We start from the raw sequence: 22021 nt of genomic DNA on the forward strand, positions 1-22021 counted from the left end.
AAAAATGATTATTCATTCTGGCTTTTTCTTTCTTCTGTGAGTAGAATTAGACATGACAGCTTTGTTTCTCAATTACCTAGATTAACAGATTATGAAGCATATTTTTATTCTTCAACAGTAAAAGATGCTTTCACAGACATAAGAAATGCAGTGGCTAGAGGCTACATAGAAATGACTTTCTGCCAACTTTAGACACACTCATGGCAGTAACTTTTTTAACAAAATAGTTAACTCTATTATATTCCTAGGGACATGGCAGATTCTCTCTAAATGTGAGTGCTTTGTTTTAAGCTATATGGTTTTATATAAATAGAGCTTTGGATAGGGATAACACTGTAATGAAATCTGATTGAACACAGATGTCAGAGTAAATGAACATAACAGTCCTTTCTGGCCCAATAAAGCATGAAATTATCCCACCAATTCTCTTTTCATCTCTAACACAGTAGATTTTGCAGACCTCATCCTTGGCAAAGAAGGATGCCAAAAGACAAGAAGCCTCTTTACCTTCCTTTCCTGGCTGTGCTGCCTTGAGACACCTCCCAAGGCCTTACCCTGCCAAGAAAAGGGCAGAGCTGGCCTCTGCACTTTGCCATTTCCCAGATGCATCAGCTGAGCATTCAGCAGAGATTGTCCCAGCAGGGGTGGTGGCCTCAGCAGTGGCTGCAGCAGCCAGGGAACCTCGAGGTGTCCTGAGCCACCCCTGGGCATCCCTGTCTGCCACGGTGACTCTGGGAGCACCAAAGAGCAAGGACACCCCAGAGAAACTGCCCTGGAGCTGCGACCGGACACACAGACACTGCTCAGGCAGGCTCAGGAAATAACATATAAAGCACCAATGAAAATCAAACTTATTACCTGATGCAGATTTTGCTCACTCAAGCAGCTCAGGGACCTTTTCTTTCTAAGTATCTTTGTCCATTTGCATCCATTCTCACAGGGAACATGCTTTCAGTTATTTATACTAAGGAGATTTAATTGGAAGATTACACTTATGCACACAATCTGCAAACTATCACAGCTTTCAATCAATTTATCACAAAAAAGGCAATTTGTTGAAACTCTAATCTTATGTTTGCAAAGAAAATTCAATTTGAGCCCTAAATCCCACAGAAATTCACAGAAAGTCAGGTCCCTTGACTTCCTGAGTCTCCTTGGGAAATTTTAACCTCAGTTATTAAATTATTCTGACAGAGAGAGAGAGAGATTGACAGGGAGGTCCTCAAGGAACAATACTGGAGTTGCTTGGAATAACCATGATTGCAAGTGTTACCAGTGGTCTCCGCTGCTGTCAGAGCTTTTCCAAGTCTAATGAAAATTGATCTGGCATCTTCCCACTCTCTGGGAGTTTTCTACAACATGTGACAGAAGAGACAAGTCTTCACACACTGTTGGATCCTTAACTACATGTTCAGATTCATACTGATGAATTTGCCAACATAACGTAAGTGGAAACCTACAGCTCATAGACAAAAAATAAAAATGTCCATCACTAAAAACTGAAACACCTAGTACTCCACCAAAGAGCATATATAAAGCATGTACTACATTTCTATACTGCATGCTATACCTGACTGCAATTGTTATCCAATGTAGTGATCATTTTAAGAAACTATACTGTCATGAGATTAATTTACAGTGCAGACAGAGTTTCAACAGAGCACTTGCAAACTTTTATTAAACACATTCATCTGAAGGTGCAGTGCAAGCCTCATTTGTCTCTTGTACAATGACTGGCTGTCATTGTACAGGAGGCATATAATGTGAAAGTTAAAAGAAGCAAATACAACACTAGCAAGAAGGCTTTCAAATTTTCAATCAGTTTAAATCATACTTGCTTCTAACAAACTGCAAATAAAAACACAATCCACAATAGAAAAATTGCCTCAAGAACAAACATTTCTCTATCATATTGCCTTGAACTAAAACTGTCGTATAAATTATTTATATATGCTAACAGAACATACTTGGATCCATATGATCCATATCCATACGCAGATAATTGTATCTGACACATGCCTATCCCTAATCCACATTGCAAGTCTCTAAAAAATTTTTAAAAACATCCCAAGTCTACTTCTGCCATTCATGTTGACACTATATTCAGACCACAATGGCTCAGACAAAACAAAACAAGTTTAAAAAGGTCTTTGCAGAACTTTTGAGAAACACAGACCTTCATCTCCTGTAACCTCTTACATAGGTGAAGTTCTTCAGGTGTTTTTATGAAGTGTATCATGGTACACAGCTCATACACAGAACACAGGACTCAAAACACTGAAAGCAGGGCACAGTAAATTCAGCTTTGAGATCTCTCACGGTAATTTCTTTTTCCACCAAGCAGCTCACCTGCTGCATGCCCAAGGTCACCACATGTCACACCAGAGTAACATGTCCTTGCCTAGAGGCCAATTCTAACCCCCAAACTGTGTAAACCCTTCTCAAACACATCATGGCTGCTCCTTTTGTGCTCCCAAACACCATAGCTACTTTGCCCATCACTTTGTAAGTGCTTTGTGGAGATTTTCTGAGCCAGAGACATGCTTACAGAACCAAGGCTCTTGCTGGTTCAAGCGCATTTAAATCAACATCTGGTAATCATAAAATAAACCACTCAGCCAAATGTTTCTTTCAGAACACACAAATGATAGTAACACAGCATTATGCTTTTCAAACACTAAACCTGTTGGGAAAAGATCAGCAACTGAAAGATCCAAACAGTGCAGTGACAACAGCAGCAGAGATGCAGCAGCAGAATCAGACACTTGTTGCTAGTGAACACAGCTGAACAGCCAAACTAAAATGTTACTTCTCACTTTCATACCTGTGAAACTGTGTAGGTAACTCTAACAGCAAGCATCTCCTTGTCCAGTGGAGGAACAACCCAGAGGTACTACCCCAGGGTTTTCCCTTCAGGATATTTAGCACATAGCTGATGGACACTGCCTTTCCTAGCCATTTTTTGTGAATACATCCATTCATTTCTGTTGTACCTTTACAAATGTCCATAGAGAAAATATTTTGACACAGTAGTTTTGTTTGTTTCCATAAAATCACAGAAAATATGTAATGTTTCAATTATAGAACTGACTTAGAAGATGTACTAAAAAAACCTGGCATAGTTTTAAAAGAAAAGTAAAAAGCTTAGATCACACCATGTTCTCCTTGACTTGACACAGGGGAAAAAACCCCACAGAAAGCAATGAAATGTCTTCAGATTGCCACAGGAATAAACAAAATTAGAAAACAGCCTTCTCCTCCTTATTGCCCAGTTTCAGGAATATCCTGAAGACTCTCACATGGAAAATAGGAGCACTGATTAGTGGAATAGTAATTAGCTATTTAGCACTTAGCTTTTCAGTAAGCTCACCTGAGTCATACATTTTATGTGCTACGTTTACAGCTACCACTTTATTCCACTCAAAAGAAAAGAAAAAATAGGCAGCTTTCACTTCTGTAGAGATCTTCTAGGAAGAAAAAAAAAAAAACATTTGCAATGATTCTAAATTATTTTAGCTATTACTATTGACTGGTTTGTCTAATTTCCTTTCCAAAGTCCTCCACTGGCATGGCACCACCACACAGCTTCCCAGAGGTCCTCAGGTCAAGGACTTCATCACTCAAATAATACAACTTCAGGTATCTGTGGCCAGGGAGGAGATAAAGGAAGGCCAAACAATCAAGTCTTAATCTTAAAAGATTGGAGCTACTCCCCCTCCTGCATTTATAATAAATAAAATAAAACCAAGCTAAAAGCACGCACACAGGTAGCCCTGTGACAGTGGAGATACTGATCTTTGCAGAGACTCATCAGCTTTATTTCTGAGGGGAAGGAAAAGCCAGGCTTGAAAACAAGCCCTTCCCCACTGGTGGGGCTCAACACTGGTTCCCCTTAGCACTGATATGTGGTGGTATCCTGCCTTGTGGCTTCACAGAGCTTCTTCAGCTAACATTTCTGCAGGATCACCTTCATTCTATTTCTAAAAAATAGAATGCATTACTGTGTCTTCCTATTCTATCCATCTCTAAATGAAAATTCTTTGACCTTTCATTGTAAGAATAATGTATTTGGAATCAGAATAAATACCTTATTGGATTGTAACATCCATCTCCCTATGTGCTACTCAGTGAAAGAAGAGCACTAAATCTCAAAGGTTATTCTACGCTATTTTTTTTTTAGATCAGATTCATCATCCAAAAACAGATTACAAACACTTTAGCATGGATATAAATTCTCCTGGTTTTAGGAAAAGAAAATGAAATGTTTGAGGCAAGGGAGAACAAGGTACATCTGGCAGCATCCTGGGGAGATGTCTGCTTATCTGTTCAAAATGCAGGGAGAGAAACTCCTACTGCAAAGGAAAGAAAGGCAGCATGTCTATTATCAGGGGAGACCAATCCCTATTATATTTTCTTCATTTATCACTTTATCATTCATTTTCAATACTTTACACTGTGTAAGACCAAATGGCTTTTATATTTGGCTTCTATTCTACACAAGCACCATGTTTATGAATAATGTATTACAATTCATTACAACAAAACCCTGAAAATTTGTATTTGCAAGTGTGTAAGAAGCTTATCAATGCATAACGTAACTGTTAGCTACAGTGTGGGAGTTTCAAACGGTCGCAATAATAGAGAGGAAAAAAACCTCTGAAGAAAATATTCCACTGAAAAATGTGCAATGAGGAAGTCATCGTTCCAAATATGACATTGAAGAAAAAGCCACTCTTCCAAAATAATAAAAATACATGAGCTATTCAGCTAAACACCTCTGTGACAGCTTTCAAGAAAGTGTCTGACTAAAGGAATGAAAGTTTCAGGCAGTTGTTAAAAACGCAGGTGTTTGTGGCAGCTGCCTTTCTGTGGCTCAGATGCTGGGTGGGATTTCACCCCCGTGTGTGCTGCCTTGGGTGGTTCTGAGAGCCACCAGCTCTCTGGCTGCCGTGACTGCCCCGCTCCATCCCAGGACAGCCGCGCACACAGACGAGCTGCAGACCGGGCACGAACCTGCCTGGCAGCCGTGCCACAGCAGCTGGAGGTGTGCTCGGTGCCACTCACACAATCCTCAAAGCCAGCACCAGGGAAAGGCAGCAGCAGGCACCCACAGCACAGGGAGTGGAGCAGTGCGGTCAGAGACCCTCTCCAGGCAGCACATCACACCAAAACACATCTGCTGCTGATGAAAGCTCAGGGACAGCCCTCAGGGAAAACAGCATCCAGATCCAATTCAAGTTAACGCTAAACTAGCACTGCAACGCTCAGCTAAGCCTGGACTCAATGATCTTAAAGGTCTTTCTTTTCCAATCGAGATGATTCCATGATTCTATGTACCATGTAAGCTATTACCTCAGCAGTAACAATGTTCAGCTGGAGAGCCCCAGAAGGAGACAAAAGCTATGCACTTAAAAATCCATCAAAATAGGAAAATCCAAGCATTTCTGTTCAGCTTTCTTCTTGTAACATAAATAATTATCAAAGGCTGTGACCCTCATCCAGTACTTTGCATTTATTCCTTGGAGATAGCATAGATTAATTACCTTGTTATGCAAGTCTTGGGTGATACGATAATGTGCAATAAGAATACTTTAATTGCACAAAAACTGCACTAACAGGCAATTAGTGTGATAAAACACTGCATTAACTGCAATGTTATATGGAAGTTTGCTACCAAAATGGAATAATAAAGCTGTTTCTACACATAACCGTTAACAGAAGGGGTGACACAGGGATATTTAAACACAGGCAACATCTAACCAAAACTAAAGTTTGTAGACTACAACTCAAACTGGATTATGTTGGTGCTCCTGCACAAAGAATAAATCATCATAGAGATCATCCTTTTATTAACATACACTGCTGAAACTCATTAGGGAAACATTTATAAATATAAAAAACACGTAAGCCTGAAGCCACAGAGCTGGTATTCTCATGAGGAGCAAATGGAAAAAGCAATCCTCTCCAGCATACTGGAGTCTAGGCATGTCTTGAATGAGGTACTAGAATAAAACAGAAGCAAGAGTTACACAGAGAGTGACCTTCAACCAAATGGGATTTTACTTGTATTTTCCACCTATGATTGAATGGAAGTTAAAATGAATAAAAATTGAGAATTAAATAGCAAATTGCATCTCAAAATGAAAAGCTATGCAAATAAGTATACACTGGTGACTAAACACTTTTCCATCAGAAGTAGTTTTGCCATGAAACTCAGATTAATAAAAATGATACCTGCCCAAAACTGTTTTCACAATGGAAAAAAAAAAAAAGGTTTATTTCTCCCTAATTGGTTTGGTGACTTGAAAACTGTTTAATAGATGACATGTCTTTCCCATTATTTCAGATTACTTAAAACAAATGTAGAACAAAAATCCCAAAAGGCCTTGTTATCTGTTTAAAAATGAAAAAGCTTTACAGATCAGACCCTGCTCCCACTCAGTATCAGGCGTACCTCATTACCTTCAGGGGGAATGTGTCACAGTTAGTCATGATTTATTAACTTTTCTGGAAAGCTTTACTAAATCTAATGTTCATTAGACAGCAGGTTTGAGAAGCACAAGAGCAAGGCAGCAGTAAGCTGCTGGTCCTTGTAAGCACAAAGGCATTAGTATTAATTAAACGCCTCCAGACCTCCCTGCCTGCTCTGACTGTGCTTGCTGTCGAGCTAATTGCTCCTCTCCTCCAGCACAACTTATCGTGTCTGCCCTGCTGCAGAGCAGCCAACTTCATGTCTTCTAAATGGGATGAACAGCCTGCAGACAGTAACTCTGATTGCTTCAGATCTTTTCAGGGCTCCTTGTAAGACAATGGAAATGCTTTATGCAGACAAAATGATCTTCAAATTTTTCTTCATCTGAAGTTTTCACATTAGGAAATGAGCTGAATTACAAAATTCAAAATCTCTGTGGCCTTTTTAAAGCAAGAGCATCAATTAGATGAATAGGAAAGTCTTGATAGCAGCTGACATCACTATTGTAAAACATAACATTTGCAGGACTTAGAAGAAGAACTTAGAGAAGTACTAAAGAATCTAGGAGATATGAATAACAATTATGTTCATTAAAAAAATCTTGGAACTGATGGTACTGACTTGTGCTCTATTATTACTTACTTGACAATCCTTCATAAGAGGATTACTGTCTATTTTGGCACAATGTATAACAAGAGTACACAGCACATCACCAAGGGGTTATATCACACCCACACATATTCTTCATGTCAATTCTCCTACATCAGAAAGTCACCAGCTGTCAGTTCCCTGAGCTCCACACCATTTTGTTACTCAAGAAAATTAGGGGAAAAAAAGAAGTCTTTTTAACAGGAGTGCAACACAGACTAAATTAAGAGCAGAATTCTTGTATAGTTCTTTGGCCCTCTGCATATAAAAATAACCATGCTGCTCCTCACACTCTCTATCCTGATTCAAGAGAAAAGCAGCAGGCAGCAGTCCTAAGAGCACCCAGTAGCTCTCTGACACAATCACAAGGGTTACATCAACCCTTCTTTTCTAATGCTATGCTACTAATTCACTCAATATCTTCAAAAACACCATGAAAACTGTGTGAAATCCAGCACTAGAAGAGTTGCTTAGCCCTGCAGTTGTACTGTGGAGAGATCCTAATGCTCAGACCACAAAATAATTAATCTGAGCATCCTATTAAGCTAGAAAAGGGAAATGTACTACATTCCTGATATACTGCACCATTTTTTCCTGTCAGGCACAATCCAAACCAAAAGCAGCTGGTTCAGTGTAGGATGCCCACCTGCTAATATAAACCTTATGGCTATCAAACTCCTCTACCACAAGCACTCATCAGTCCTCTCACTGTCTCTACCAGTTACATCTACTCCTCCTAGAGGAACATGGTCAACTTTGGCCAGCAGTTAGTAAAGATTTCAGTATGCCAACTTAGGCATAGGGAAGTTATTTCTCACATATCCTGAAAACTGCAACACATGATAGATCCCCTCCTCAGTCTCTGTAATACTCAAGGTATTTATAAACACACAATATAAATCTGAGAATAAAAACATAGTTTTCTTGAAAGCGTGACACTGCACAGACACATGGTAAGCTCTTCTTTCAGTAGGATTTAAATTTGGAATGTGGGGATGCAGGGGATGAGGAAGAGGGGAATAAGCATGAAAGGAAGTTAATTATAGATCTATCTGATGATACAGACACTCTCTCACCTTAGCCAAATACTTAAAATTTATTATTAGCTATAGAAAGGAGTAATAGCTGCTCTAATGACAGTGTAGGAACTCTTAAAATTATGTTAGTTCATATATTGCTCCATTTTTCTAGGGTTAATTGAATCTCTTATACTCATAGAAGATGAGAAGGCATATATATATACCCAAGGCTTCTGACTCACCAGGCTTAAAAGCTCTTTTCAAGTTCTTTCCCATTAGCTGGCCTGGCCAATATTAGTCCATCAGTTTTACCTCATTTCTCATAGAAGGCTGATCTTCTTTTAATTATCACAAATGCATGGGGGCAGTAGTCTTAACCACTCTTTTTATTTTGCTTTCCAAGGCCACATGCATCCCTATTGTTGTCTGTGTCCTTGCTTCTGAGTGTCCAAAGCTAGTGCAATTAACCACAAAGTCAGTAAGAACAATAAATGACCCCATCTAAGCAAAAATCAATTGCTAAAAACACCAAGACAAGAAGCAAAAGCTTATGAGGAGAACTTCTCCACAGGCTGAGTCACAGAGGAACTCCTAAATGCAGAGGACACTCTGAGTAGTGCTCATCTTCCTCCTCCCAGAGGTTCTGGGGAAGCCATGGATAGGAGTAAACACATGGATACTTTGGCCTATTTCGCTTCTGCAAGCAAAGAAATTCACACCAGCCAGCTCTATCTCACCATCATAATCACAACATCATTAAACCGTTCAGTCACTGAGGTCAACGACTGTACATAACTTCTGTGTATCAAAATAGTGCAACAGCTACTTAGGAACTATAATTTAGAATGCAGCTCTTCATTCAAGCATCAACTCAGTCCTCAGCTATGCTTTTGAAAAATTATTTACAGCATGGCATTTTATTATGACAATATAGTGCTGAGTTCAGTCTTTTTACTCTCATTGTGTAACAGGACCAATATTCCTCCAGTAACACAACGCAGGTGTGGCAACAAACTAAGTTACCTGTTTCAGATAACCCCAAAATCCCACTTCTTTCCCTAGGTCATGCTATTAGCAGAAGAAACAGTTTTTTAGAATTCTTATTTTAGGCCAATTATATAACTTACCAGATAAATGCCTACATTGATGTGCATCAGCACTACTATACTGCAGACTCAAAAAGCTCATGTGCTATTTTCTCCTGCAACTATAAAAATTCCCTAGGGACACCTTCACTATTTCTGTCACTAGACAGCTGTATTAAATCAAGTTGATATATACTGCCCATCATATTTACAACAATTACAGACTCTATTATTATGTAACATTTTTTTTACATTTTTTAAAACAGGAGGATTATTACTGAAGCTATTTGCATCCTAGAAGGTTACACTCATCATTAAATCTTTTTCCCTCACTGGGATGAATTAACAGGCAGAAAACATAAATTTAGATTAAAAACTCACAAAATGAAAGAGCATTTTGCTACTACTTTTTAAACTCCAGCTACTGAAATGGCAGGTACCAATGAATGGCATGGAGAGGCACTTTGGGCAGAAGTGGAAAATGCTGTTCTGTGAGGAAGAAAAGCATGGCAGAAGCAAAGCTTCCCTGCATTCTCTGCATTGCCAAAACTCCCCAGCCTTGTTAGGGACTTTCCTGTACTCCACAGACACTTACAGCAGCATCCTCAGCCCTTCCTATGGGCTCCAGCTGCTGTCCCTAGCAGGTGCCTCCTGACCGGTCCATTCTGGCTTGCAACACACGAGAGAAGCGCTGACACCCCATGCTGCTGACACTTAACCTCCCCTTCTCCTTCACTTTTCCTGGGGCTTTGTCAGCTGCAAATTCCCACCTAACCAGCATACACAGGTTATTCTGCTATGAATTTCACATGGATTTAACCTCTGAGCATATGAGCTGGTTCCTTTGGAACCTTTGATGGAAAAGGTAGTGTTTTCAGTTGTTATACAAAGCAAAATCTACTGAGTTAACAGCTAAACTGAATACAGTAATTTCTCTTCAAGTACAGGGAAAGCTTAACACACAGCAATGTCAGGTAACATTTTCCAGAATATTTCCTTTAGATATTTGTAGATGCACATGAGGCTTGCTTGACACATTCTGTTTAAGTCATCACAGGTTAGCAGCAACCACAGCAGAGCTCACAGCTATTTCCCTGTCTACTTTGGATTATCTACAAAAATGCATTACTTGAAATTACTTCTGGGGAGGTCAGGTATTCAGATTTTAATCTTATCAGAGAATGAAAAAAGGAGAACAAGGAACCAAGGTGTGACTGAAAGCACTTCAGAAGCACACCAGCACCTTTCAGTGCCTACATAACACCTGAAGTCAACAGCTGTGAAGAAACCCAGGACAAACAGTGGAGTAAATCACAAGGTAGCAGAAGATATACTCAGCTAATATGTGCATTAGCTGAAATATTTTGACTCTAGAGGATAGCCTAATACAGAAAGAAAATGGCATTATCACAGGGGAACCCTGCCAGGATTTAATTTTTGTCACTTCGAAGAAGTCGACTGAAACAGGTAAATATGGAAAGGCGCCACTAATTTAGAAAAGCTTGCTAAACTCAAAAAACTGAAGAGTTGGTAGCTGATTTCAGAGCAGCTGGATTTTAAGAAAATCACTGCTGAGACACTCTTGAGGATTTCATTCTAATCCAGTAAACATCAAAGATAAAAGGTGCAGAGGGCAACCACCAGATTGAGGTCCTACTGTGCATGGGGCAATGTAAGCAAAGTGTTAATGTCAATATAAGCAAGGAAAGAAGTGGAAGCACTAAAAAAATATCCTGGCAAGCTGATGAAAAGGAAGCAAGCTGCTAAAAAGAAACTTGTACTAAAACTTGAGAAAATAATCAAAGATGAACAGCACAGGAGCATACAATTAGTGTTCATGCAGTACTGCTTCACAAGCACTTCATGTGACACAATTCATCTACCTGCTTGTTCAAATTACAAGGAAAAATAAACCTGTTTTTTTTTTTCTGACTGGATCTCCTTCAAACTCACCACAAAATGTAATTCATACCAGAGCATGATGTTTTTCACTGGTATAAATTTGTCTTTGCTGCCAAGTAAACTTTTTACTTACATGAGAGTTAATATTTTCTGATTAGATTATCGGGTCTAATGGCATCATAAAATAACACTCGAATTTCTGTGTCTGCACTTCCAGATTTCTCAGGTAAGAACAAATTCCTTGGGGCAAAAAAGAGCAGTGAAAGCCCCAGGTTCCTTAGCTCTCTTGTTAATGCTGGCAGTGTCTAAATTTCTGGCCTTGTGACAGCACAACAGATGCCCAAACTGTTCAGCAGCAGAGCAGGACAGAGCCCATACATCTCCACACTGCTGAGCAGGGATATATTTGTTCCTATCACAGGAAACGTCCTATTTTTTTCTGGGCACTTGAAAAGAGTTGGAGTATAGATTTGGCTGACTCAGGTGAAATCAACCTGCATGTGCACTGCAGAGCTGTCTCTGTCACGAATTTGCTAGCTCCAGCCCATGTGCCCAGATTGTCCAACTGAGGTGAGGTGAAAGGACCACGGTGCTTGAATAAAAGCATGGACACCAGCAATCAGAAAGCCAACAGTCTGCTCCCTCTTCCAACTGTGCCATTTCAGAGCTTTCCCATTACAGCCCTAGTAAGTCCCAGCATCCCTGCAGCTGCTGAGGGGGTTGCAGAGACACCCTTGGACTTGGGAGCTGAAATTCTGACAGCTCTGGTGACAATTCACAGGAAGACAGGTGACCAGCTTGTCCTGCCCTCAGAGTTCATGTGGCACTGCCCCATCCATCAGCAGCCAAGTCAGAGCTAGTGCTTACTCTGACCTTTCAGTCAAGAGTGGCAAAAGCTGCCAGAGGGAACCAGCTGAAATATGTGCCATTTTTGCACGGTGGCTTCTCAACTGTTTTCAAAATAAATAGGAAAGGCATGTAAAAACAACAAAAAAGGAAAAGTGAGCTCATTCTTCACAAGAAACAAGGGTTTTTAAAGTGCTATCAGGGTAAAACAGACTTCATAGAATTAAAAAAAAAAAAGAGTATGAAAGTTTAATATGATTTAGTTAGTTTTCTGTTCTTTTAAAAACTATGGATAAATTCCATTAGTCTGCTTTAAAAAGCTGAATTTTTAGCTGCTGGCCTTCAGGATGAAACAGAAGCTGAGACTCATTTATAAAATTGCCTGTATTTCCTGCACAACCAAGACAGAAACCCATGTGTTTCTGAATGACAGCACAGAGAAATCCAGCCTCCTCTCTTTTGACTGCATAAGCACTTTCACAGCAATTAAGTCCTCCCAGGTGAGGCAGCCACTGAATGAGAGTTCAGGGAAAATGGATGAAACACAAAGCATCTCTAATCCACCTGCAACAGGAGTAGTTACAGTGACCTTTTAGAAAACAGCCAGGGTATCCAGCAGACAGCTAGAGTTTCCAGCCCCCAGGTAATCAGACACTGGATCCCAAGCCTTCAGTTCCTGGCAAAAGCCACAAACAAGCTGTTACTTAAAGGCCACTTTCATGTCTAGGTTTCCCAGCTGCTCCGGGACCACGGCAGGTGGAGACACTTGTCTGCACAAACCAGCCTGCAGCAGAGCTTGACAGAGAAGGGAGCTGCTCTCCAAGAAAACGCTGTTCCCAAGCTCAAGAGGGTGAAAAGGGCACTGTCAACCTCAGAAACAAAATGCTAACCATTCTGACAAATGCTAAGCAAGGGAAACTCACTGGGAATTCAGTGAGTTTCAGAACCCTGGATCCAACCCAGTTTTTGTCCTTTAATACAAAGAGAAAGAGAATCAGGGAAGCATATGCCTAAGTCTCTTCTTGCTCCTAAGAAGGACAAAGTGCATTTTGCCAGTCACTGGAAGTGATGCTTTGTCAATACAGCTGCTTGTGAACAATGCCATAGCTCATGGCAAGGACACCACTGGAGAGATGCAGAAAGCATCCCTAAGGGACATGACACTGGCAGAGCAAGTGAAGATGTATCACTCACGACATTAAATCCTGCAGGCAGAAAACTTCAGAGCTGCCCCCACTCTTTACTGAACTCACTGTTATGTACACATTGCTTAAAATGACAAAAAAACCCAGTTTCACTAAATGCTTAAGAAAATGGTATCTAGGATTACAGTATGAAAAAGATATATCAGTCCACCTATGGAATAGGAAACTAAAATGAAGAAGAAACGTAAAATCTTTCTATTTCCTCAGTTAAAGGAAAGGACAATAAAACTGCACAGTGCTACTGTAAGCAATTATTGGGAACTGCGCCAGCTGCCTGATCAGCATTTTAACAAAAAAAGGGATGCTAGAGTGCCAGAGAAGCACAATACTGCACCCTCTGAGTGTAAAATCACCTGTGGGAGAAAGCAGTGTAATCCATACACACAAAGGGCTGCAGTCACTTCACCTGCATCCCAAGATGCTCTCTACCCCCAACTAAGAGCACAGCAAGCTCAGCCTTCTGCTAGTGCTGCCCAGCTGAGTGTGCAAACAAAACAAGTGAATGTTTCACATACAACCTCATGGAATCACAGGATACACTGAGCTGGAAGGGACCCACAAGGGTCATCAAGTCCAACTCCTAGTCCTGCACAGAACCAACCCCAAGAGTCACACCATGTGCCCTAGAGCACTGTCCAAACACTTCTTGAACTCTGCCAGGCTGGTGCTGTGACCACTTCCCTGGGGAGCCTGTTCCAGTGCCCAAACACCCTCTGGGGGAAGAACCTTTTTTTTTAATATCCAACCTAAACTCTCCTGACACAGTATTGGGCCATTCCCTTGGGTCCTGTCACGGGTCACCACAGAGGAGAGGTCAGCGCCTGCCTCTCCTCCTCCCCTCTCTCAAGGAAGTGTAGACTGCAATGATGTCTCCCCTCAGCCTCCTCTTCTCCAGGCTTAACAGACCAAGTGACCTCAGCCACTTCTCATACAGCTTCCCCTTAAGGCCCTTCACCATTTTCATTGCCCTCCTTTGGATGCTCTCTAATGGTTTAATGCATTTTTTGTATCATGGTACCCAGCACTGCACACAGTGTCCAAGGTGAGGCTGCCCCAGTGCAGAGCAGGACAATCCCCTCCCTTGCCTGATGCACGCCAGGTTTGCACAAAAACAGACTGCTGAGTCTCAGTGCTTGCCTCTGCATAAAACAAGATGTGGCCTTCTCTCAGATAAAGTAAAATCATGTATTTGAGAAATGAGCTCTGCACACTTCATCTTTACAAGGAAAATAGAGCAAGCAATAAAAAATACTGGTGAACATGCCCTTTTGCCTCAATTTTTGATTCAAAAAATCTTCCTCCTCACAGGCATGCTGTAAAAAGAAATACACTATTTCTGTAGGGTTTACCAGCTATAGGGATCAATGCTGAGAAAACCCTGTAGGAAACTAGCCCTTTTTGGACAGCAGGAAGCATATTCCAAAAGCAAATCAAAAGTGGTCATAAGCTGACTGGTGAGAATAAAATTAAATGCTGGTCAGCTGTTTCCCTACTTCTACATGGTCCCTTTTGCTCAGCTAGAAAGTTGATACTGTCTCAGAAAACCTCAATGACCTTGTAACACCCACATAAAGGATCTGATGGCTCCAGTGGGTTCCAGTTCCTGTCTCCCAGAGACATCCATAACCCCAGAAGCAGCCAGACCAAAATGGATCAAAGTGGCACAAAAGTCCAGTGCTTCCTGTGGCAATACCCAAGCACTGTCACGTTACAGAGATCTAGCTTGTCTGGCAGCTGGGCTATGCCCTGGGACCCAGCAGGCAGGGGTGGTGGGTTTCTGATGGGAAGCTACACCTCCTGCCCTCTCCTTTCAAGTGGGATGTGGATATAGAGGGAGATTTAACTACAAGTATAATAAATACAATCATCATACATCCACATATAAAGACTTAGGGGAAGCCTGGAACAAAGACATGAAGGGTAAGTACACAGAACAGCTACCTGTAAAAAAACCACTGATAAGGAGGTATTCTCCAGACAAAATACAGTCACAGTGAAATGGTTTACCTAATGCTAGAAACAGCAACCCACACAAACAATCCTCATGAAAACAAAGCAGAATTGCAAAATATTTTTGAAATTTGTCTAAATATTTATTTTTTTTCCAGGCTATGAAATGACTTTACTTCCCTGGCTTTCAGCCATTATCTGTACCAAGCCCATTTGCACAGGTTCTTCCAATTTTTCAGCCATTATCCCATAAAACCTTTATCTTTGCATTTTGTAATTACAGTTTGTTCCAAAACCTAGGGACAGTCTGCATGAAATTAAACTGAGACACTTTTCTCATATCATATCCTAACCAGCCTACAGTATTCTGGAAACTGAAATAAAACATCCTTAGCAAAATGACCAATTTGTTCACTAGTCATTTTGGGAGGGTACTGGTAAAAGCCATTCCTAAATGCTAGAATATTTTCATTCATGCAATATCTCTGTAAAACCTGATACTGCCTCCCTATGTGTGAATTTTAAGGGTAAATTATTTTTTTTATAACAATATCCACTTGCAAAAGAAGAAAAATATTTAAAAGTTTTCAGCCACTATTAAAACTTCTAAGTGCCGCACTTAATTTTAAAGAACTGCTTTTTAAAATCCTGATATAATACAAGGTAAACTCAGATTCAAGACAAACTGTTGGATCCCTACCAAAAAAACCCCACAATGTTTAGAAAAATCACAGTGTTTTAAGTGCTGGAATTTGACAAGTAGCAGAAACACTATCAAGAGTGCAAAACAAGACTCAGGAAGTCCAATTCAACTTCAAATTGAATTGCAATTAATTTAATTGGATAAATACTTAGAAGAAGAACCTGCACACATCAGGCAGCTGACAACAGACACATCACAGTACAGCAGAGCACAGAAGGGAGAGACTTTGGACAAGATAAAGACCACTTAGTACTGCCCAGTTTTTACACAGTGTGCAACTTCCCTTTTGGATTATCTGTGATTAAGGGAACCAGTTCTTACATTTCCTAGGCACCTGTTACAATCATGACTTGTTTTCAAGCCTGATGTCACACATTTCTCAAAGTCGGCATCAGGGCATCAAAGTATCGTCAAGTTCAAGGGGTGGGAGAACCCGGAGGTGACACTGCTTCACAAGGAAGAAACATCCCACACAGGAGCTCACACGCTGCTGCGCGGGCAGCCCAAATACAACCCCTGCTTGGCACCTTTGTCCTACTGAAAACAACATAGCACCTTGTCAACTGGCACTGTGCCATTCTGACAGATGGACTCGAGTGTAGGCAGCCAAGAGACTATGTATAAGCATCAAATATGTTTTTTGAGAGGAGGACTTCCAGCCAGGAATGTTAAAACAGCTGTCCACATGGAGCTTGCATGCCTACACTTAAGAGGATATGCTATTGCCACTCGAGCCCTGAGCTGGATTAACTTGGAAAATAAATAAGATAGCTTCCACAGCCACATAAGGTGAGTTTTTGCAGAATCGGGATTAGTGATACTCAAGGGGGGTTTACTGACCTACTCTTAGTGGGCACACTTGCAGGGTCAAAAAGCTCATCAGTTCTGAAGCTCAGTGAACCTTTTATCAGATGCACACATATGTATTTATCTTCCTGGAAGAAAAACACAGAATGCAATACCAGCACGATTATGAACAAACATGTAAGTGACCTTCCATTTCATGTTAGAGGATACTTTTTTTATTAATTAGGTGTCCTCACTCAAACACATATCTGTGTGACTGGGACCTGTTTCCCTGGGCTTTCATCTCTTTTTAAACCTCAACTGCTGTGAGTTACTCCAAGATTTTTTGTTAGCCATGCCTCCACACAGACACACATTTTACATTTTGGCCATCACTTGCATAGTTTTCCCCAGTAATAGAATCACACCAGCTGGAGAAGCAGGCATTGCATAACACAGGACGTGAGGTGGCAAGCCTGCAGAGCCATGCCCAGGCCACTTCTGTCCCAGCCCTGCACCTGGCTGAGCTGTCTGCTGCCCACAAATCCCTCTCCTCAAGGACATTCAGCATTCCAAACCACTGAGAAGATCCAACAAAAACATGTTTGCTCATATCAACGTGCCAAACAGTGTTCTTTTTCTTTCTCCCCCAAAAACTCAGATTTTACTCCTGCCCCTCAAAAAGTCAGTGGCCTGTATCTGAAGTGAGGCAAATACTTAAACATTAACAACTTAAATGTTTCCTCAGAACTCCACACTATTTAAAAGAGATACTACCAATACTTCCAACAGCAGACAACATTGCTTCTAGCCCTGAGTGGCTTCAAAGACTGAATGGAGGTGATAGTACATTTTATTAAATGAACACTTTGTGTTCATTTTAATTCTCCCTGTGGTCACAATCAAATCACAGGCATAAATTTTTCACATATACTGTAGCTGGGTGTACTCATCTTTGCTCTCCTGAATCACTAAAAATGAACTTTCACTCTACAAGGGTCCTCCCAGTATAGATCAAAGCTGCCTTCAGCGTCTGGCAGCCACAGGGTCACATGGAGTCTGCCCAGCTGCTGGTGCCTTTTACCTTTGTTAACTTCGCTGCAATTAAAGTTACCTGAGTCATTTCATGAGCATTTCCTGTGCTAGAGGCGCATCAGTGGTAGGCATCATTTCTCCTGCACAGTGAGGATTTCCCCCCATTGACCTTGCCTTCCCCTCTGTTGAAGAAAGATTTCCGCCTCTCTCACCGTTCACCTCTTTTACCCTTCATTCCTCACCTACAGCATTTCCTTTTCTTTCTTCGTTTTTGAGGACTGTGTGAGATCACCTACTTGCAAAAGTTCCAAACTACAATTTAGTAACCTCAGTAACGAGATGCCTTGTTTCTTCATGCTGCCAATAAAGTCAATGCTAGGTTAATCTTAATTTCCATACCACTTAACCTTTCTCAGACAGGAGAAGAGAGGGAAAAAACACTTTGTCAAATACTTCATCATGCAGATTAGCAATGCAGTGAATACCTCTCCCTCCTTCCAAAAACCTGCAGTGCCCCAGGCTTTTTCAAGACACTGCACACAGACTGTGCATGGCTTTAGAACGGTTCAGGGAACAGTCAAATTGCCAAAGAAGAGGTCAAAAGGAATAAAAACACTGATCCAGATCACTACTTCTGTTCAGAAAAGTTACACACACACACACTCTGCAAGTGTATAACTTCCATAAATGTGTGTTTTACATGCAATTATTATCTCCATGGCTATCATAAAGCCAAAGAAAACTGAACAGCAAATGGTAATGCTGAGTATCCAAAACCCCTTCACAGCTCTCTCAGCCCTCTTAGTGCCTCTCCTTATTTGAAAAGCATGTGAAGGGTACATGAGGTTCATTTCTTATAGAGGCAGCTAAGGGGCTAATGCAAAGTCAGCAAGCAGTTAATCTTCTTGCACATTACACAAACTATCAGGATCAAACTCCAGTAAAGTTTAGTACCCTGATATATCTGAGATACCCTTTATACCCTTTCTTCCCACCATGGCACAACTATCAAGAAGACTTGTCTGTACCTGCTAAAAACATATGCCAGACTGGACACAACTCATTTCGTTGTGCTCCTTGAGCTGCCCTAACCAAATTCAAACCTGAAGGTTTTACACGCTGGTTTATCAGTGAGTTTTTAACTCTGAGATGCCAGATGATGTACCAATGACAGTAAAAATTCATTGCTAGTTCAGGCAAATGAATGCTGGAAAAGTAAAACAAAGCATGACAAAACTCTCTCAAAGTGCTTATTGAGCATTAACATTATAGAGACTTTAGGCTAAAGGTACAGCAACCAGAACTTAGAAATGCAAAGATTCTATGTTAGCAAAAAAGAAACTTGAAGGGACAGGGCAAATTTTAACACTGCTTTCTGAAAAAGTCATCGGCTACTGCCAAGTGCTGAAACGCATTAGAGAAGACAACTTTCTCTGTTGTTCTATTACCCGTGCAGGAGGGTGTGAGTACAACTGCTTTTAGGCACACTGCATTAACTTCACCCGTTACTGCTGTCCACCATGCCACAAAACATTTTAAAACAGGAGAGCATGGCAATTTTACTTCAAAAGGTCATCTGAAAAGGAAAACTTAGCACAGATGTTGTTCAGCAGGACCAAGGCAGAAGTACCTGTAACTGGCCCCTCAGAGACCTGGGGTTCAGCTAAGTGCCCAGGTACTTAAGTTGCCTTACCTAGGTAAAGCGAGGCGTTTTCTTTCTTGACATTGTCATCTAAGTAGGTTGGTCCCAAGGTATAGATGGGTGTCGAGCCCATGCCAATGAGGATTTGGGCACAAATGAATAAAGCTACATAGAGAGAGTGGTCGTTTCCACCGGCGTCCTTGACGCAGGCCGACGAGTCCCACTGCTCCTTGGCAGTGCCATTGCCGGCCACGCACAAGCCCTCGTTACTGACGGAGGAGTTCAGCTCCTGGATCTGGTACGACGGGGAGATGAAGTGAGGTAAGGAGAAGAGCGCAGCGCCCAGGGCGATGAAAAGCCCCCCTACGGCCAGCCAGAGCGGCCTCCGCCCGCGACCCCCGAAGTAGCTGATGAAGACCACCACCACCAGGCTCCCGATGTCGAAGCAGCTGACCAGCAGCCCCGACTCCGAGCTCTTGAGGCTGTATCTCCGCTCGATGGTGGTGATGACGCTGCTCAAGTAGCCGGAGACCATGAGGGACTGGATGAAGGTCAGGAAGCACATGCACACCAGGAAGAAGCGCGAGTCCGCCAGCACTGCCCGCAGGCACGCTCTGCCCGGGGGGCCCGCCAGCAGCAGCGCCGGCGGCGGCGGCGGCGGCAGCAGCAGCGGGGGGCCCAGGGATACCCCTCGGCCGGGCGCCGCCGGCTGGCTGCCCTCCGTCTTCCAGGGGAAGCTCTCGCTGCCGCTGGCGGCGGCGGGGAGCCCGCCGGCCTCGGCGACGGCGCCCTGGCCCCGCTCGGCCTCGGGAGCGGGTCCCGCGGCGGGGCTCGGCCGGCCGTCGCCGCCGCCCCCCCCGGCCGCCAGGGGGGAGCCGAGCGCGGGCAGACTGCGGCACCGCGGCGCCTCCGCCCGGCCCCCCGCCGCCGCCGGCCGCTCCGCCCCGGGGAGCCGCTGCTCCGGGGTCCCCGCCGAGGCCATGCTGGGTCCGGCGGCGGCCTCACAGGAGCCCGGCCGGCTCCATCGCTGCCGTGCGTCGAGTCCGCTGAGGGGCCCGGCGAGAGCGCAGCATAGCGAGGAGGGGAGGAGGGAGGGGAGGGGGGTGGCCCTAGCCGCGGCCGCCGGCCGCCCCGCCGCACGTGTCAGCCAAACTCCTTTGTGGCTCCATCCGCCCTCAGTCTCGCTCGAGGGGCCGCCCGCCCGCCGGGGCGCCCGCGCTACCGGCGGCTCCCGCTCCCCGTCGCCGCATGCCCGCGGCGCCGCGCTCAGCAGCCGCCGGCCGGGGCCCCGCGGACAGCCTGCCCGCCGCGGGGCAGCGCCGCCCGCTCCGCCGCCCGCATCCTCCTCTCTCCTCGCCGCCGACGCCGGTGACGGAGCTCCGGGGGGTTGCTGCCGATCTGCGGGGCGGAGAGCAAGCACGGGAGGTCAGCGGCGCCAGCCACAGCGGCCCCGTCCCTCCCCGCGTCCCGGCCTCTGCCCGCCCGACCCCGCGGTCTGCGCTGAGCTCCGGGCAGCGCCTCCGTCCCCGTCCCCGCGGGGGCTGGATCACGGCAGCGCCCCGGGGACCGCGCGTCCTTGGGGACGGCACATGGATTTACATAAGAGCCGGGGAGGCCTCGGCCAGAGCGCGACCCTTTTATTTGGTGCCGGATGCGACAGCCAAAGGTCGCCGTGCCAAGCCTTTTATTTTCTAGCCTAAAAATAAATGCGCTGAAATAAATACTCCGCTACAACTCGGCAGCCCGGGGAGCGGCGGCAGGCGGAGGGAAGGGGAACAAAGCAGGAGCCGGGCAGCGGCGGCGGGCACCCCGGGACCCGGCAACCCGGGGGCGACCTCGCCGCCCCAGCTCGCTCGGGTGTCCCCCGGGACCGCCGGGTGCACAGCGGTGCCCACACATCCCTACCCCGGCAGCGGAACACGCCTTTTGCCTCCTTTGTCCGCTTTTGTCTCTCCCGCCGCCTCCTGCTCGCTGCGGCCCCGCGGAGGGGTGGGCGGGGGAGGCAACGGCACCCGGGCAACCGCGCCCCGGCGCGGATCTCCCCCACCCCCAGGGGCCGCCCGGCGGGCAGGGCGGCGGAGCCGGCGGGGCGCACGGGGCTCTCCCTCCCGGCCGCTGCGAAGAAAAACGCCGGGGCTACTCACCGAGCGTGCGGCGCCGGGGGCGGCCGGCCCGGGCCCTGCGCCCCCGCCCCGCCTGTCACCCAACGCCGGGTCCCCCTCGGCCGCCTCCGCCTCCCCGGGCGCCGGAGCGCAGGCGCGCCCGCCGCTGCCGCCGGGCCGGGCGATGCCGCCGGGCGCTCGCTGCCCTCCGACCTGCCCTCCCGGCCACCCGGCTGCACCCCCTGCCAGAGAGGCCAGGGCCCCCGCGGGACGGTGAGCCCGGCGGCGGGGCACGCCTCGGGAGCTGCCCGTTCCATGCCCTTGCTCACCCTGGAACTGCTGAGGGCTGCCGCTCGGCGCTCGTGGCTGAGAAAGTCCGCGGAGCGCCACGGTTGGCAGCCCCGGGCGGCGTTTAGGATGCTTGGAATGGTGTTGCATCGCCTTGTGTAAAAGGCGGAAAAAGACAGGACCTTAGTTACATCGACTGCTGAAGAGTGAGAAGAACCAAGGGATGATTTTAAAAATTTTTGTCTTAAGAAAAATAGATCACCTGATGATCCTTTTTGTCCAGAAACTTATCTCCAATGCAAACCATCTCCAAAACTGGGAGCACATGTAAAATACAG

General features: G+C 44.6%; 1 protein-coding gene across 1 annotated transcript in view; it reads right to left on the minus strand.

Annotated features, from left to right (window-relative positions):
• SLCO5A1 (solute carrier organic anion transporter family member 5A1) overlaps window positions 1-20275 on the minus strand; it is a 72727-nt gene extending 52452 nt beyond the window's left edge. The window contains exon 1 of the mRNA XM_063170126.1: window positions 19345-20275. Coding sequence (XP_063026196.1) covers window positions 19345-20275 — 931 coding nt within the window. The remainder of the gene's footprint in view (window positions 1-19344) is intronic.
• Window positions 20276-22021: the final 1746 nt, after the last annotated feature.

This window comes from Melospiza melodia, chromosome 1 (assembly GCF_035770615.1).
Source record: "Melospiza melodia melodia isolate bMelMel2 chromosome 1, bMelMel2.pri, whole genome shotgun sequence".
Taxonomy (NCBI): domain Eukaryota; kingdom Metazoa; phylum Chordata; class Aves; order Passeriformes; family Passerellidae; genus Melospiza; species Melospiza melodia.